Raw genomic sequence first — 18,079 nt, 5'->3', positions numbered from 1 at the left:
GTCAATGGTGGGTTGCAACGGCAAGGAAGGTTCAGTCAAGGCAGCGTTACATGTACACAGACGGAGCAGCCCAGCTTAGGCCAGGAGGTGAAGTTGATGCCATTGCTCGGCAGGACTTCCCTCTCGTAACCACCACTGTGACAGAGGAGATTCTCACATTTAGAATCAGGTAAGAGCATCCATTACGTGGCTGTTAGAAGAGATGGCATACAGAGGTTCATGGCTGAGCTCAGGGAAGCTACAGTGTGTACCTATAGTCTCAAATATATAAAAAAAAAAAAAAAATCCCCCACTACTAGGATCGCAGCAGGAACAGTTCCAGAGGAGACTCCAAGAGCAGTTCTGCAGCAGAGAAAGGGCCTGGCCATCACCATAGTCAGGTCCCACCCCCATCCATTCATTTCTAGCAAACTTTTTTTTTGTGGTAAATGCATGTTTTCCTTCTGGAAACGGAGGGGCATACTTGCCCCCATTGTGTTGCTAGTGGTGTCACATATAAGAATGTTTCAAAGCAGCCCAAAATAAGTAACGCACAAGTCATTTTGTGGTGTAGAGTAAGCCAAACAATAACCATAAATAATAAATAACTTTATTAAAGAATTACAGTTTCAGATGCTTCTACATAGAACAGTTTCTTTTGCATTACATTTTAGAACATTGTTTTGCATAACAAAGTAGTCTGTAGTGAATATTAGCCTCTTTCCACTATAATTTTAAAACCATAGTATGTAGTTGTTTCATTGATTACACATACGTATCATGGTTTTTTATCTCAGTAAAGCATAGACAAAAATCCGAGTCATCAGGTGAATACTATTTTCTGTTAAATAGCAGTGTTTCTCAAATCAAGGATTTCTGAAGTTAAACAGCAGGAAAGTTTTTCGTGTGCTATTACTAGGAGGTTTAAGTGCCATACCTGGAAAATGCCTCCACAGCCTTACATTCTCATTGACATTTATTGCAAAATGGATGTTGCCTTCAGGGTACGGAAGATCAGGCCCTAGAGTTGTACCCTTACTTTTAGGGAGAGCAAAAGCATCCTTTAGACTTGGGATTCTGGCAGATATCCTCTGGCAGGCTTGACTGATATCACGCTGTTTCAGCCTGTCCTTCTGTCGGAGGTTGCTACCCCTGTATCAGGGGTGGCAGAAGGGATGTGTGCACACGTCTGCTCTAGAACACACCCTGCCTATTAAAGTAAACTGTCTCTTACCTTGGCTGCTCGTAGAATGGTTCAATAGCACAAACTTATTGCCACTAGTATTTGCTCCAGTAATAGAAAGAGACCACTGCATTAAACAAGCAAAGAAACAATTGTCTTTCCCTTGTCAGAGTTCAACAGAAGTACTTTTGATTACTTTTGCACATTAATAAACATAGAATTAAATAATCTGGGGCATCTGCAGAAATAAGTGATTTAAAGGCCATTGCCTTTTTAGCCGAACAAGTATTAATCTTCACTTACCAAACCTATTTTCTTTTATAAATAGTGCCTTTTTTTTTTTTTTAAGGCTGCACTATTATGTTTTAGCCTTGAAATATATGCTATAGTGCTAATGCTAGTGTTATAGTCTACTGAAATCACTTACACTACGACATGGGGATCAATTCTGCATAACAAAACAGCATACAAACTTAACGTTTCTAAAACAAAGACCTTTCCTGTTCTCAGTCACACAATTGGCTTTTCTCTAGCACGCCAGACTCTTTAACCAAACAACAACAACAACAACAACAACAAGGGAGATCAAATGTTGGATTTCAGATCATTCTACATCCACTAAAAACAGGACACAAAAGAATACAAACAAATCTCAGCTAAGGGGGGGGAAACGGTTTCCTGTATGCAGGGCTCTTCTAGCTTTTTAGAGCAGAATGGTGTAATCATTTGTTACGCAGTTAAACTACTGCCTACTCAACCAATTTCTCCCACATATTTTACTGATTAATAGTTACAGCTGAGTTTGAGGACACAGTGGTATTATTACAGAATAATTAAAAGCTACTACAGAGAACCTTCAAGAATGAAAAATAATGGGCCACCTCCAAAGGAAATATCCAAAGGATCAAAAAATACAAAATTGACAGTCTAGGCACAGAAAATAAGAGATGCAAGCACAGCTTATGAACATAACAATGCTAATAAACTAAAATTTATTCGAAGTATCTGCCATTTTAGTATTTCCTCTCACTTCATGTCATGTTAAAGCAAGGTGAATCTTGGGATTGTGTAACAATTTACAGTATGATTTTAAAGCAAGATTATATATCATGGCTATTTAATTTCTATTAATTGCAGTAGCACCTAGAAAATTAATAATTATTTCAGCCACACAAAATAAAAAGATAATTTACTTTCTGCGCAAGTTACAGAGTGTGGGAAAAAGTAGTTGCATTACAAGGCTTTAAGTCTTGTAACTGAGGCTGGTGCAGTTGTAGCAGAAAAATCTTGCAAATGAAAGCTTTTTTAAAATTTTTTTAAACAGAATTAGTGATAATCCATTAAAGTGCTTTTAAGTGGAAAGTTGGAAAGTTGCTGGTTTTTTAACTTACTGAAACTAGATGGTTTAACGAAGGGTCTGAAGTTTTAAAGAACATTCAGTTGTCAAGAGATGGGAGTAGCAAGCCACGCTAATACTTACTAAAACAAAGAACAGAAATTGGTCATATATACGTGTATACTTATAACATAAGCAATGCAGCACCATTATGTTCTCTGAAGAAACTCCATTCAAATGGAGAATGGAAGCAATTTATTTTTTGCTGCTTTTGATGGGGACATGTGTTCCTTTCACATTGAGATTCTCCAAAGAAACTCTGGGCTCCCTGGAACCTGCAAGCGCAAGTGGTTTCTCTCTGAAACAAAGAGCAACAAAAATCACAACCACCATACGATATGGGGTGGGGGAATATACATTTTGTTAATTGCTTATGTGGAGGTATAGTTATTTTAGTTGTAAGACAGATGAGACTCTCCCTCCAAAACTACTTCCATTGTTACCACCATAGAGTTGGACTGTTTCCTTATCTCGCACACTCGATGAGGAGAAAGAGACAGTTTAGTTTGAAAACTGAAATTGAAGGTGAAGTAGCCTCTGTAATAAACCTCTAGAACTGAAGAAGTGCGGGAGGGAAAGTGCACTGTGTAGTTTACAGAAGAGGAGTATTTCCCTTCTGTAGCATTCTCTACCAAACATGCCACTGATAAAGGTGTCACAACTTCCACTGAAATGATGTCAACAGGAGATGAAAAAACCTGAAGCTTAGCAGATGGCAGTCTGTGCAGGGGAGCTCCTGCGTTTACAGATAAACTCCTCATTCCTACACAGACTTCCTGATTTTAAGGTTAGAAGAGGTCTCATTTGAAATCTAACCCTGCAAAGAGGGGTGTGTCCGTCTCCAACTATATGGAAGGTGCCTTTCCCTTTACCCAAGGGAACAGATCAACCTACTCTTCATTAAGGATTGTACCTTAATGCAACTAACCCAGTTTAATGACTGTGGGAGCAGCGACAACATTTGTACATAGTTCAGCTAAAAGCACTGGCATATTTCTCTAGAAAAAACACTCACCATTTTAGCCTATTGATTAATTAAGTAATTTTCAAAGTAAAAAACCTAAATTTTGAAGAAATTTAGTCTAACAAAAATACTGCCTTACACTGTAGCATCATGAGGAAAGAAGGAATAAACCACGCAATTTCTCCTCAGATTGCCAGTAAGCATTGTTTGTTCAGAATGAATTTTCATTCTGCTGCTAGTATTTCTTTATTCTGGTAGGAAACTATTTTTACCTCCTTACTTCCTTGGGTATGTGATGAATACTTCTGTATTTTGGAGCTTCTAAAGTGAATCTAGTTCTAGATGGCTTGAACTTCATAATCTCTTTCTGCCACTCTTCATCAAAGGTCTGGGCCTCAGCTGAAAAACAGTTGAAGTTTACTTTTTAATAAATGCAAACAAGATAGGAAAAAACATGTAACGAAAATCGGGTTTTGTGAACGGTATTTTTTTAAACTTGTGGTCCATGATTCTCCACGTGGCCTGCAAACTATTTCTGTAGTTTTTTTACAGGGGCTCTGTAAGAGACAACTAAAAGCTTAGTGCCAGTAGGCTTATGTTTGGAAGATAAAAATAAAAAACCCTGAAAGTCACTGTGTTGTAAAAGTATATGCAGCTTTTAACTACAGATCTCTTACATATGTATTTTATATATTAGCCACAAATAAACACACAGGAAATAGTAAAGTTCTGTTAAAAGTTTGTTTGAAACCATAAAGTATAATTAAAAGTATTTTCAAATATGAGCAGTTATTGTACAAGCAAACAGTACCAACTGCATTATAACACAACATTTTCACATCTAACTGGTTACTTTAACTTAGGTTGTCCAAATTTGTATCAACTAAGGAAACTTGATTTCTGGACTTTCAGACTGTCTGAAAAACAGTCCCTTTTAAGATGTCTCAAGCTGGAACTTTAAAATTGGTATGTGAAACAACAGTGTAAAGCCCATTAGAAAACTGCACAAAAAGACATACTTTCATCCAGGTTGATGAATTCTTGGTTCATTTCTTCATCACCAGTCTTGCTGTTCTTTGACTTTTTAATGACATGGGCACGATCATGAATATGATGACCAATAGCCATTTTTTCCAGTCCACTTTCAGAATCTTTAAGTGCTTTTCTTGTCTCCTTAACCTATATAAAAAAGGGAAGTAAATGTCCCTCCAACCAAAAAAAGAAGAAAAGTTTAAAAAAAAAATCTCCAATTTTCTTCCCCAAAGGTTTTGTATCTTTCTTTTGAAAAAGTTAAGTTTTACAGGCTTTTCCAGTTGCCTCATTTACTGTGTTGGCTGAAAATACACCAACAAAGCACAGATCAAGTCTATTTTCTTTCTGCCAACAGACAGGAGGGTTAAACAAGAACACCTAAAGCTCCTTAAGTAACATACATACTGGATATTAATTGTTGGGGAAAAAAAAGCCTAGTCTAAATATACTACATGCAGACAAGTCTTCAACATTCTCCTTGACAACAGAACGAGTAACAGCCGATGCCAATATTCTCAGCATGAAGGGACAACTAATTACTAGGTTGTCATGTTGACTAGCTTGAAACCCAGGCAACCACTTAACACTGTGTTCATAGGTATATTATTAGAACCTTTTTGATAACCGAGTGTCTGCTTGAGCTTGAACATATCCCACAGCCAATCATGCTCAACGGCCTTTACTGCTCGCATATAGTCTTTCATGAACCTCGCTTCAGGGTTCAAATTCAAATTCAAATTTCTTAGCAGAATTAGATGCAACAGCTGCAAGGAAGTCAATGAAAGGGCATCTTCATCTGAAGCGTTACGTAAGCATTTACAAGTGCATGAGTAAAGGGGATGATTTGAAGCCATGTTCTGCATAAATAGACTGCCTCTTGCTATCTTATATTTTAGACAGAATTTTAAATGTACAAGAAGAGGATTAATTATAGCAAAGAGAAAGACATTGGAAACTGTCTTGAAGAATCAGCTGTTCTGGCACTCCGTTTTTCCAGTCTTTGATAGGCATACAATTTATTTAGATGTATACTTAGAAGCATACAAATTACAAGGAAGAAAACAGCACTTTAGCTTAAGAAGCCTTTAATATAGAGCAATATTTAAACAGGCATATATTTTTCTAAATTATAAGCGTAACTGTCTCCAGTAAAAAGAACCTGAAGGAAGCTGTGGTTTGGTATAGATGAACATAATATTCCAATAATTACATACCACCTTTTTGCTGCATCTCAGGACTACTTACACCTCCTGGAGCTGTGCGCGTCTGAGCTGAAGCTTGGAAAACTTTTGGTGGTTCATCCCCTATTTTGGAGTATGTCATCACAGAGGAGGAGCTGAATGTGTGTGCATCTGGATGAATGGACAGGTCATCCTACAAGCAATGTAGACTTCTTTATTAATAAAAGTTAAAACTTGCAGATAAAAGGTACTACTTACATTCTGAGACTATCTTATCATTATGAAAACGAATACCCCTCTGACAAATTAACCCTCAGTCCTGGCACCATAGATATGGCCTGTTGGGAAGAGACCTTGGCATTTGATATGCCCTCACTCTTGGCCTAGCCTTGTCCAGCCACAGGTCTCCCCATGCCAGGAAACACAATAACAAGTAAAAAGCATGGGCAGCAGTTTTTTGCCCTGGCATAGTTTAGTAATGAAGATGAACCTGTAACATCAGTCTTGCCACATACAGTATATAATAAGGTGTGTAAAGAGTTCAGGTGAAATAGGACTTGAGCAACAGTGGTTACAAGCCATTTTACAAGGCCAGTAAAACACAGTACATACATATACTCAGCAACACTTAATAGACACTAGCGTTATCTTCAAAGGCTGTGAAGAAAGAAGAAAGAAGCAGCACTGAAAATAAAACCAGAGGGAAGTTGTATGGAGGGTGGCATTTAGGTGTTTGTGGGTTTGTTGTTTTTAAGTGTACAGTAACACTTTAAACTGCTCCTCCACTTAAGGTGCCAGCTCTGGCAACAGCCAGAGACCAGATAACTTGCAGCAGTTCTAACCCCCAGAGAATCAAGCATATGTTTAAAGTACTGTTGTTTGCAAATAATCAGTGACAGCATAGAGAATTACAACCATGATATAGTCGGGGGGGAGGGAATAAATTCTTACTATCTGCTTGAGACTAGTAACCTGTTTCTTGGCAGGACTTTCTGAGTAATATTTTAAACAACTGTCATTCTCCAATATAATTAATTTTAGAACAAATTTTTAAAAACTTACAAATTTTCTTTGCATTTCCAGCATACTGTTTCTCATATTTGACATCATCCTGTCCATTGCAAAAAAAGGTTCCCCAAAATCTGCATCCTGCTAAAAGAAAATACATTAAAATTAAAACACAGTCTTCTGACTCGTCAAGTTCTGAAGCTGTTCTTTTACATGCATTTTTTAATGCAAATCAGACCATCAAAAAGGTTTCCACAGACTGCAATTCATAGACAAGCCAAAAATGCATCTTTTCAAATGAAAAATTGAAAGCTGTCACGGGGAGCTTGATTATTAAGTTGGAGATACTGGAAAGACAGAATTGAAAGATTTGACACTCAAATGTCAAAATAAGCTCACACTGTGGCCAATTTACAAGAACTATTTTCATATACCATCTAACCTAACTAGCTTCTGCTGTAAAAAGTACTAGATGACCCTCCATGCCTCATAATCTATTGAAGATCAAATTATCTCTATTATGCAAATCCTTTAATACATATGGAATCACACTGAAAATGCATCCCAGCAGACATAGCTGTTCCTTTGCAAAAGTAGCGTACATTACTTGTAAAAGGGCAGCATGGAAAAATCAGAGAACCATAACTTGGTATTTTAATGGCAGCTTAATTACTTGATGCTATAGATGTATTCAACAAAACATTCATTGGTTATTTTTACATGAAAGCAGAAGATCCAGTGTTGCATAGAGGATAGATACTAAGACAGGTTTACATACACAGAATTTTATTAATAGGATCTGTAGCTGATGGCATATACTGACCATACTGATGAAAGCTACCTTTGGAAGAAAACAAAACAAAAAAAGAGAGAGACAGGGAGACAGAAAGAAGGGAAAGGGTGAGCTCTCCTAAATGACCATCTGGGAAGACAGCAATGCTTCCCAAATGAGCATCCTCCTCTGGGCTCCTCTCCAGTGCAGCAGGTGGTGATGATAAAGATGATTTTCACCATCCCTTTCCTCTCCTACTAGGAGCTTTTCCTCAGGACCCATTCAAACTCCCTACCAGGCTGCCTGGTTTCAGACACGAGCAGCTCTGGTTGGAGTAAGCTAGTTAAGAGCAAACACCACGTGCTGGTGGTTGGTGAGCTTCTAGACACACGCATACCCAGCAGCTTCCCAGGAAAGCTACTTATGCCACCACCACGCTCTGGTCCACAGGTACGAGGCTGTGACAATAGCGGGGAAAAATGCTCCCAGGGCTCTGTGAAACCCAGCAGTTTTGGCAAGAGGCAGGCTGCTGGGTTGCACATAGCAGCCCTTTGCACTACTAAGGTACTATGAAACACCAGGATGCTAATTAGCACAGCGAACATCCCGTGTTCCTCCAACTACTGGGAACATCAGAATTGGCTATGTATTTAAAAGTTTAAAAATAAAATCTGCAGTTCAAGCACAAAACTAAGTAAAATTCAAATATAGAAAATCTTCAGTTTTTTTCTTGAGTAGCAAGAAATGTGAATCCCTAAGGGCTATCAAAACCTATGGACTATAATTATAGACAATTTAGGGTATCAAATAATTGCAAGTGTCAGTAACCCCAAAAAACTGCTTCCTACAGGTAGAAATCTGGACATTGACCAATGACATTACACAGTAATCAGCTGTACCTATGGAATTACATGCCATAGATTGTGGCAGGGGAGTAAACCATAGCCTGTGCAGTTAATAGCAAAAGACCTTTGATTAGCTAATACACTTTTTGCATACAGCAAGTTGCCAATTTGTGCCTCTGGAAGAGATAATTAAACAAGTTATACTTTTAGATCTGAAAATTCAAAGACCCATGCTTATATTTATCTGTTCTGCAAGTGAGAGCCACTCTCTAAGCTACTGGTTTTCAATCTGAGGACTCTTTAAAGCCTTCCAAAGGCAGCAAAAAGCTCCATGAGGGTCATAACAATAAACTTCTTTTTCCTTAGGTACTTTTAACAGATCTTTTACAAGATACTCCAGACCCCCAAAAAACTGAAGCTGAAAACCACTGCAAGCTCAGTTCCAGTGAAAATTCTGTCTCCAGAAGCTGGCTTGTCTTAGCTGTGACCAGTGTTACAGGTTTTATGGGTATCACAGACACACACACACACACACTCCAAGCCGCGAGTGTCCATCTACAGGCAGCACTCAGTTTGGAGTCTCTCTCCATGGATTATTTCATTCATATCCATCAGAGATCAAGCACCAAGGGATACATTGCCACGTAGAAAAGCCAGCTGCTTAGTAACTTTTCCAATCTTGATAACAGTGTACTTAGTCTACCACGGCATTTTAATTTAATAAGGGGGGGGGGGGGGAAATCTTTCTTGAATTATATTGTTCTGTCTATCTAAACACCAACGAAAGCAGTTTGCAAGCACACTGAGACTAGCCTTTGTCCATGCTTTAGTTATGCAGACAGTATGCACATACTAGCAAGAGCTACAAGGATTATTGCTCCTGGGATACTAACCACTCTACCAAAGCCTGCAAAGGGCATGAGGGAGCAGCTTGTTGCCTGGAAGAAAAAGGACCAGCATCTTTTAGTTATTATACCTGTTACCAGACACAGCAGAAGTAACTTTCATATACAGCACTTTCATACACAGCAGGTGATATTAAACATCTCTGATCAAATAAAAACAGTCACTCAAGAGGACTTTGGTAATTTATAGTGTGCTACAACAATATAATACAAAGTAGTCTCCGGGTATATAGAAGTAATATATTTATACTAATGATATTGGAAAGCAATAGCTGTCACCACATTTAATAAGTCATGTTCATATGTATGTACTAGAAGCGCTTAAAGCTAGAAGTTGAGAAACATTTGTATACCATAGCAACCTTAGTACCAAAATTATTTAAACATGGCACAGTGCTTCAGAGATCTCCAGCTTCTCTGAAAACACTTCATTCTACTCATGCAACAGAACCCCATCGCTGAAAGTTGATTAAAATCAACAAATCAATAGTCCCTTTAATGTAAATTTATGTAATTAAATTTCAGAAGGCTGGCATACAATTTTAGAGCTTAAAAAGAATTAAGTGATGCAGCTGACTTGTAGTACATAGAGTGCTTGTGAACAAGAGATTAATGTAAATATAAAAGATATTTCTCTAAAATATCCATACATCCCTTGCGATAAACAAAATGAAGTCTAACTTGTCAGCAGTTTCAAAGGTCACTGCAAAGAAGTTCTAGGTAAATCTATCATCATATACAGAACCAACCGAAGACAAATCCCCCATGAGCAAATTATATTCTTCTGCAGTTGTATAAATAGATGTAGCTATAAACACTGACAAGTACAGTTCCTGTTTGACCAACTGATATTGAATATCCCTATATGACAGGGCAATGAGATGCGGGAAAACACATTGATGTTTCCAGGAAACTAAGATTGGAGACTTATATAGGAGCCTTCCTAAAGAGAGGCTGGTTAGACAGAAGTACCAAGCACTTTACAATAACTAAATACAAAGAGAAGGAATTATCTGATTCTTGAATACCTTTATGAGCTCTTTCAAACTGCAGTTCTGTCTGATATGTAGTGACAGAAAAGAATAATACTTTTTTTTATATATATATATATATATATATAAAAGTGCAAAAGGATATCCTTGGAAATAAAATTGTTAGTCATGAAGTTTATAAACTCTGTTTTACAATAGATACTAAAAGCTAATATATAGGACAATCAGATATCCAAACAAAACTGAATGACAGTATCTCATGTTCTACCCCTTTCCTCCTGCTCATATAATTTCTTCCTCCTCCCCTCCCTCCAAGAGGCTAAAAACTGGCACTGCAAACCTGCTTGAGAAAGGAAAAGCATTTTCAAATGTGAATGCTATATTGACACACATTAAGTTGTTACAGCAAATTCTGTTCCTTGTAAAACAGTTTTAGGCATGCTACAGTTTACTTAAACATAGAATTACAGTATCAGTAATCAGTATGGGTAATTTTAACAAAGTGTATTTTACAGGGTAGTAAAGAAATCCAGCTTTTCCTACATAAAAATCTAATTATTTTAAGCGTTTGAATTATTTCTGGAGGGAAACCAGTAAAAGCAGTTTGAGATTATTACAAGGCTCAAGTAATCAGTGCTGAGTCTTTGACAGCTGACAACTCTTAGGTGAAACATGAGGAACATCAAAAGACACTGGAAAGATTTTAGCAGGTGTGGAATTCTTTTGTGCTTATCAAAATAACGCAGCGCTCTTGTACCTTTAACTTCTTTCTGTAACCACAGATAAAGGTTTTCTATGCCTCACATTTATTCCTCACTGCCAAGAACAAGGGACGCAACTCCTAAGCTATTAGGGTAAGGTTTGACATATTCTTTTTCTAAAGGAAAAAGAAGTCTGATCTGGTTTTAGGCACCTACTGAACCAAGGCCTAAGAATCTGCTTCAGTAGAGGAAAGATCACACCCTAATTAGATTCAGCAGCATCTATATTTGAAACTAACTGGCAGTGTATGAGCACAGAGGAAAGAATCTGACAGTTACCCTTTTGACTTGTAGGTGATAGTCTGTGTTTCAGCTATGTTTATTAAGCTCTAAATATCTAGGTTTAAACAACCACCACCAAATCTGGCTGAGTTCCACAAGCCCTTGTACTCTGTCTTGTCTTCCAACTGTTTTTTAAAATCAAATGTGATTCATCAAAGTAAGAGATCATTCAGCTGCAAAATATTTTGCCTGGTGGAGCAAAAGGAACCAACTTCAAACATATATCCTTTCTAAACGCAGCAATTAGATAAGGTTTAGCTACAGAAGCATAAGTTGTTAATTGTTCTGCATGCCCAGAGAGTTGAAAAGATACTTTATGTAAAGCATAGATCATGGCCAACTTCTTAGTTTCAGGTCGTAATTTACAGAAATTCTAGGTTTCATATCAATTTCCCTGATCTTTAATTCTCCCAGTCTTATATTTAGAGGAACCATTAAGAATCAGACCAAATACAGAATATGAAGCCTTTATTCACAACTGCAAAGTTGAAACAGGGATTAAAAATATCTATGTAGATACTATTTAGGTGGCTGAAACACAGCTTTGTGTTAAATCAAACTAACATAAATAACTAGACACAAGATACTAAAGTGCAGTGTGAAGGCACAAAATATTCAAAGTACCTTTTTAAGTAAAGTTAGCATAAAAAGGAAGTAGTAAGTGTTCAGAGAAGGCTCTGTCACTGGACACTTTTAATGCTTTTCTGCAATAGAAACATTTAATACATAATACTTATTAAGCCAAATATTTGATAAATATGTTTAGTTTATTTCATTAAATATTGTATATTCAATGTTCAGTAACACACAGACTTGTTATTAGTCCTAAGAGAAGTTTGTCAGTGCTAGGTAATAGGCCATTAAGGAACCAAGAGAGGTATTATTCACATTTTACTCAGCGATGAAACAATCTGACCAAGGTTGCAATAGCTGAGCCAGGCCTCCGTTTCCACTGGACCAAATTTAACAGAAATGGAAATGTGAAGCCAACTATATTACCAGTAAATGTAAATTCCATATAGCAACCCTTAGAGATTAAGAAAATACTTACTCTGTGATTTCCTCTTAGAGCAACCTGAGAGTCCTGGCGTGCTCTTCGATCTACTGTTCTCTCCCCACCATCTGTTATACTGAGAAATGGATCTCGTCCAAAAGGATCAGAAAAGCTTCTCATCATCTGCCGCATATATTCATGGTGTGCAGCAAAAGGATCGCTGAAAAAGAGGTATTTTGCATAGAAAGTCATTGGGTTTTATTCCAAGCTATGTAAAATGGCTCTAAAATTTTTAAAACTCAATTTTTTAAATCATTCCATATGGTTCCTTATTCAAATTCTTTATTTTGATAGGACCCAACTGGGCAATCTCCTGTTCCTTACAAACTCTCACTTCTTTCACTTTTCTTTCCATCTCTCAAGTTGGTTGGGTGTTTTAGTTCTTTCGTCTTCTCAGCTCTCCTATGCTCTTGGGTGTCCATATTGCTTTTTCTCTTTCCTCATCTTTTCAAAAAATATTCCATCTTTTGCAGCTATCTTTCACTCCAGCCTATGTTTACTATCTGCCAGGAACTATAAAATTAACCTATATTTTATTTATCACTACTTCTACCTCCAACCCCTGATATTAAAAGAATTATTTATTTATTTATTATTTTCTCTCCTTTTTTCACTTTCATCTTCCAAAGCTTAGCATGGTACTACTCACTGAACTCATCATGTCCCACTAGATTTCCCCCCCCATCCCTCAAATTTATTTTGCTGGCCACTCCCATTCTACTTTTCATCCTCCTTGACCCACATGCTCTAAAAACATATACTATCATCTAAATTCAAGCCAGCTCCATCTCCTTTAGTCATCCACTATTCCATCTTTGCCTTCCCTTTCCTCCCCTTCCACAAATCGCGTTCTTGCATCCCTTCTCTCTGCTTAGGAAGAAAGATTCTTACTGCTTTTGTGCTTTCCTGTTACTTTTCTCCCTTTTCTCCTCTCTTTCTAAACACTCAGCCTCTGTTTCCAAAAACATACAGAATCCCACCAGTAACCCCAAAGCTTGACTCTCAAGTAAAACATTGCTCAAGTTGCTCTCCATTACTACTTACTTAATTCTTTGCATTCTCTAATTTGGACAAGAACTAAATATTTCTGAGGCCAAAAGAAGAGCAAAATACGATTTTGTCAGAAGCACAATATATGATCAGTACTGTTGCCTGTGGTCCAAGGCTACAAGTTATTACTTCATACAAAAACCATGCTTCATTTCTACCCTTCATCTCCTGTCTAATTTTCCCCTTTGCCATTCCGCTGAAAGCCACTTTATTAACATTAACAGTCATTTCCCAGGTATGTTTACTTCAATTTAATAGCACCTTGTCTTCCTTCCTATCAATTTCCTGGCACTCCCCAGACACATCACACCCTCATTCTCTCCAGGACACCGCAGCCCTTCCCGTGACATCTCATGCGTCCATGAAGAAAAGCTTCAGGTTGTTCCTCTGACTTCTTCCATACCCAATCACCTCTTGAAAGTTTCCTGAACAGCTTTTCTATTCTCTCCACCCCTTATCTCCAGTCCCATGAAAACTAGTTTCCACACCACGTGGCCACTTTGATCTCTTCGCTTTGTACTCTCTTGTGCCACAGTTGCATTTAATTATTTTTTTTTCCTTTTAAGTGATGAAGAAATAAGGTTACAAACGTAACGCTGGATTAATTTGCAAACAAGATTTTTTAACACAACAATATCCCTTTAAGCTTTGCACAGACTTAACTCACTCCAGTGCAAAGAGAGCTTTATAGTTTAGAAGTAGTTTTACCACTGTCATTAAGCAGACCCTAATCTACCCCACTCACATGACTGCTAGCTTTAACTTCAGTCCTAATGCGATAAGCAGCTCGCACACAGCTCCCCTCACTTCTCACAGGATGAAGAACAGATGGAAAAAGTCACCGCACAAGCCAAGATGAGGGAAGCACACAAGCACTACCCCCCGTATATGCATACTTCCATCAAATCTATTTTGACACCACAAACTTCAGATAGGTTTGGTTATCAAAACACAAATATGAATTGTAGTCCATCAGTAACTTATGCCTAACAAAATTTCTCCCTGGTCCCTGCCAGTTCAAAAGTAGGACACTCATAAAATAAGTTATCTACAACACATCTTAAGCAAAACAAGATTCCATAGATTTCATGTAGCTAAGAAAAATGGGTTGAATTTAGTGCGCATAACATGCTGTAATGTGTCTCACCTGACATAAAATAATGCTTCATACCTTGTGAAAGTGTCCTTTTTGCCTTATTTCAGTTTTTTTGGCAACTTCTCTTGGCCATTCACCCTCCACTACATCTATCTGATACACTCATACCTGCATCTAAAACTGTGGGGTTTTGTTGTTGTTTTTTAAAAAAATGAAAGGTCTACGAAACAATTTAGAAATACAGCTTCTCACTATCAGAGACAGGGAAGCAAGATATATGCTGTGGAGTGACAGATTTAGGAACAAAAGTGAAGTCTCTGAATTCCCTAGGGACATTTTAGGGAGCCATTCATAGAAAGATCTAGTGTTGTCAAGCCTCGGTATACAATTTCGGTATACTCCGAGCAGGGCAAAAGCAATGGAAAGTCAACAGAGAATCTGTCTGAAGACAAGGCTTCCAAGGAATTAAATCTACCTCGATGGCTCTGATGACTGAAACTCAAACCATAACTACAGAAGGAGTATGTCACCCTTACAAAATATACATATATAAAAAACACGTCGAAGTTTCTCCAGTAGAGGATGCAAGATCTTAACTTCTTTGCTCAAATCACAGATTTTATAGGATGGCAACAGGTGTAGAACACTCTAATTACCATTGATCACATCTGACTTAAAATTTGACCTTTCTCAGGGAGGAAAAAAGATACTTTTGATGAGACAGACATGATTTTTGCACACTTTGCACTATTATCGCATAAAAATGATGAGGAATAAGAAAGGGGGCTCTATAAGGGTTCTGCACACAGAATTTGTGCCCTTCACGTGTTAAGCACCGTTAAGTTATCTTCAAGATTAAGTCCTGAATGGAGACAAAATTTATACACTTGTCCATCCACTATTCTGCAGTAACAAAATTTTGCTTAGTAAGTAGCTAATTTGACCTTCATCTGACATTCAGGTGTTTGCAGGGATCAATAAAGGGAACAAAAATGTTCAGCCTCTGAGACTGTTAGAGTCTTAAACAAGTATGTCTACTGTATGGAGAAAGAGACATTAAAAAGGCTGATGCTGCTAACACATACGCAAGCAAAGATTTTCACTAAGACGCATCTCACTTGGTAAGTTCTTGTATGATTCAGGCTTAAGCTCCAAAGTTTAAGGCTCAGTGTTCCAGCTGAAACCTTTCACAGTGTTATAGTAAAAATACAATGTTACTTCTTATTTCAGTGTACATTTTTGGTCAGTTGAAAAATCAGGGTCCTAGAACAATACATTCAGTTTATTATTTTTGAAAACTGTATGATATACACTTTTTTTTTTTTACTTCAGAAGTTATGTAAGCCTGAAGTTGCAGAATCACACTGGCGATAACACCTGGAACAATAAAACAAAAGCTGTGTACTGGTGAATTAAAAACAGAGGCCAACTGCACTTGGCAGAGGAGATGCAGCTTCTGCACCTGTCCAGGCTATTAGGGATGAAACTCAGCTGGGCCTGGGCAGCACTTTGGCTGGCTGGCTGACTGACTGGTGCTTCCCCAGGACAGCTGCTCACAGATGGAGATATTTCTTGTAACCCAGGCACTATTTCCAGTTCAGCAGTCAAAATCTCTCCTTGTGAGGCAACAGAAGCCTATTATTACACTATTTTGGAAGCTAATCTTATCTGAAGTAATAAGCTCATTTCCTTAACTATATGCAAAAGAGATTTACAAGGACAGTGCCAAGAAAATGAATCTCAATATCAGTCTCTCTCTCATCTCTTTCACACACACTCCCTTCCTCTATCTTCCACAATCTTTTTTTCCCCTACAATTTTAAACTGCATCAGTGGCTACAATAAAAATGGATTAAAAAAATGAGTAAATAAGAGGAAAGCAACTGGCATTTCAAAAGCACACTACAAATTACTACAAAAAAGACTTAATTTCCATTATTATTTTAATTTCATGCAGAGGATTTGCATAGTGAAGTTTTGTGCACAGTGTATCCTGCAAATAACTGATCAGTTGTTACAATGGTGCGCGCATTCCTAGAAACCAAGTGTACTAATCCATCTTGCACAGCTCTAGAAACTGTCCCAGCGCTAGGAACGTGCTTTTGCAGCTAAGCAGTAGATTCTCCTTTAAGAGGTACAAACGCAACCTCAGCTAGAATGTCCTGTAACTAGGAGATACAGTCAACAAACCCACATCACAAGGCCTCATGTGTTACCCTTCCTCGTCCACCCACCAGCATTATCCCTTATCTTTGCTTGTAATGAAGCTCCACATAGCAGGTACCATGTCTTTAGAAAAAGTAAGATCATTCAGGCTCCTCTGAGTTCTCTGATCCCATTCTTACCCGCTACAGATTACAGTTTCTGACAAAAGACATAAATTGGGGCCAGACTAGATACTTCAGCAGTTTTGGCTGCCCCAGCACTCTAGGAGAGCATTTGCATGACACACTACTTACTTTTAGGTTCCAAGGGCAAAAAAAGATTCCCACAGGAAATAAACCGATTTCAGAGTTCAGTACATAGACATGCTCTACCCCAAGCACTACCATTGTGCTCGTGGTATAGAAACCAAAAAAACACATTTGCTGAGCTAAAGCATCAGCATCCACTCTGGAAATCAGTACAAGGAGACAGACAGTTTGCCTTTACTGATCTCACACACAGGTTTGCAAAGTTTTAATGCAAGAATACCTGGTGTTGCCTTTAGCATATGCATCAACAACAGGAGCTCAGAAATGGTCTACAGCAAAAAACACCAAATAAGCCCAGAAAAGCTAGAACATCCAGCACCTGCCGACTTTTTAAGAACCTGAAGAAAAAACAAAATCAAGAAACTCAAACCAATGGAGGTGAAGATTTCTTCTGAGTCAATGTCGCTATGAAATGATGATTAAGTTCTTCCCTGCGCTGTGAGACAGTAAAAATTACAAGCATTGCTGAAGAGGGGAGTAAGAGACAAGACTCTGGTATATAAAAAAAAGATCACTGGCATCAATTTAAACCCCTGCGTAGTTTTAGAGGACGCTGCGGACGGTCGTTTTGTTTCAGGTAAGGAGAAGAGCCCGGCTGTGAACCACCCCGGCCGTTAACCCCGCACAGACACGCGTCCTCCAGGGCGACGAGAACCTCGAAGCGCTTCTTCAGGCGGTCGCCTCAGACCCCGACCCGCCACCTCAGACCCCGACCCGCCACCTCAGACCCCGACCCGCCACCTCAGACCCGTCACCTCAGACCCCGACCCGCCACCTCAGACCCGCCCCGCCGCCTCCCCCCCAGCGCTGGAGCCCCAGGGGCCGCCTCCCGCCGGCCTGACCCGGCACCCCGGGGCACAGGGGGGACCCCGGCCGGGCCCCTCACCGGAAGAAGGGATCCTCCTCGAAGCATCGCCCCAAGCCCCCGAACATGGCCGCGGCTCCCCGGCGCTGTGAGCGCCCTGCCAGCCCCGCCGGCCCCTCACGGCGGCGCCCGCTGCCCCACGTGACACCTCCCAGCGCCTCCACTGGTCGCCCGCGGCCGTGACGAAGGCGGCGGGGCGGGGCTGGGGCGGGCGCCGCCGTTGCCGTGGCAACCGGCGGC

The 18,079-nt window shown here is 39.0% G+C and overlaps 1 protein-coding gene across 10 annotated transcripts; it reads right to left on the bottom strand.

The window, feature by feature from the left end:
• Positions 1 to 573: 573 nt before the first annotated feature.
• Positions 574 to 17,997, bottom strand: MLF1 (myeloid leukemia factor 1). 10 transcript variants are annotated; one of them, XM_075031294.1, is made up of 8 exons: positions 17,861 to 17,997; positions 12,352 to 12,514; positions 9,254 to 9,298; positions 6,798 to 6,887; positions 5,800 to 5,928; positions 4,542 to 4,701; positions 3,795 to 3,921; positions 574 to 2,856 (listed from the first exon to the last, which is right to left on the bottom strand). In XM_075031294.1, exons 1-8 carry the CDS (start codon positions 17,905 to 17,907, stop codon positions 2,754 to 2,756), a joined length of 864 nt encoding a protein of 287 aa, XP_074887395.1. In that variant the 5' UTR covers positions 17,908 to 17,997; the 3' UTR covers positions 574 to 2,753. The 10 variants fall into 10 exon arrangements, with proteins under 10 accessions (XP_074887395.1, XP_074887391.1, XP_074887386.1 ...); XM_075031290.1 differs by lacking the exon at positions 17,861 to 17,997 and adding an exon at positions 17,195 to 17,305; XM_075031285.1 differs by lacking the exon at positions 17,861 to 17,997 and adding an exon at positions 13,666 to 13,844 and having other exon boundaries at positions 6,798 to 6,884.
• Positions 17,998 to 18,079: the final 82 nt, after the last annotated feature.

Source organism: Buteo buteo, chromosome 7 (genome assembly GCF_964188355.1).
Source record: "Buteo buteo chromosome 7, bButBut1.hap1.1, whole genome shotgun sequence".
NCBI lineage: Eukaryota > Metazoa > Chordata > Aves > Accipitriformes > Accipitridae > Buteo > Buteo buteo.
This window is presented reverse-complemented; position numbering and strand designations above follow the sequence as displayed.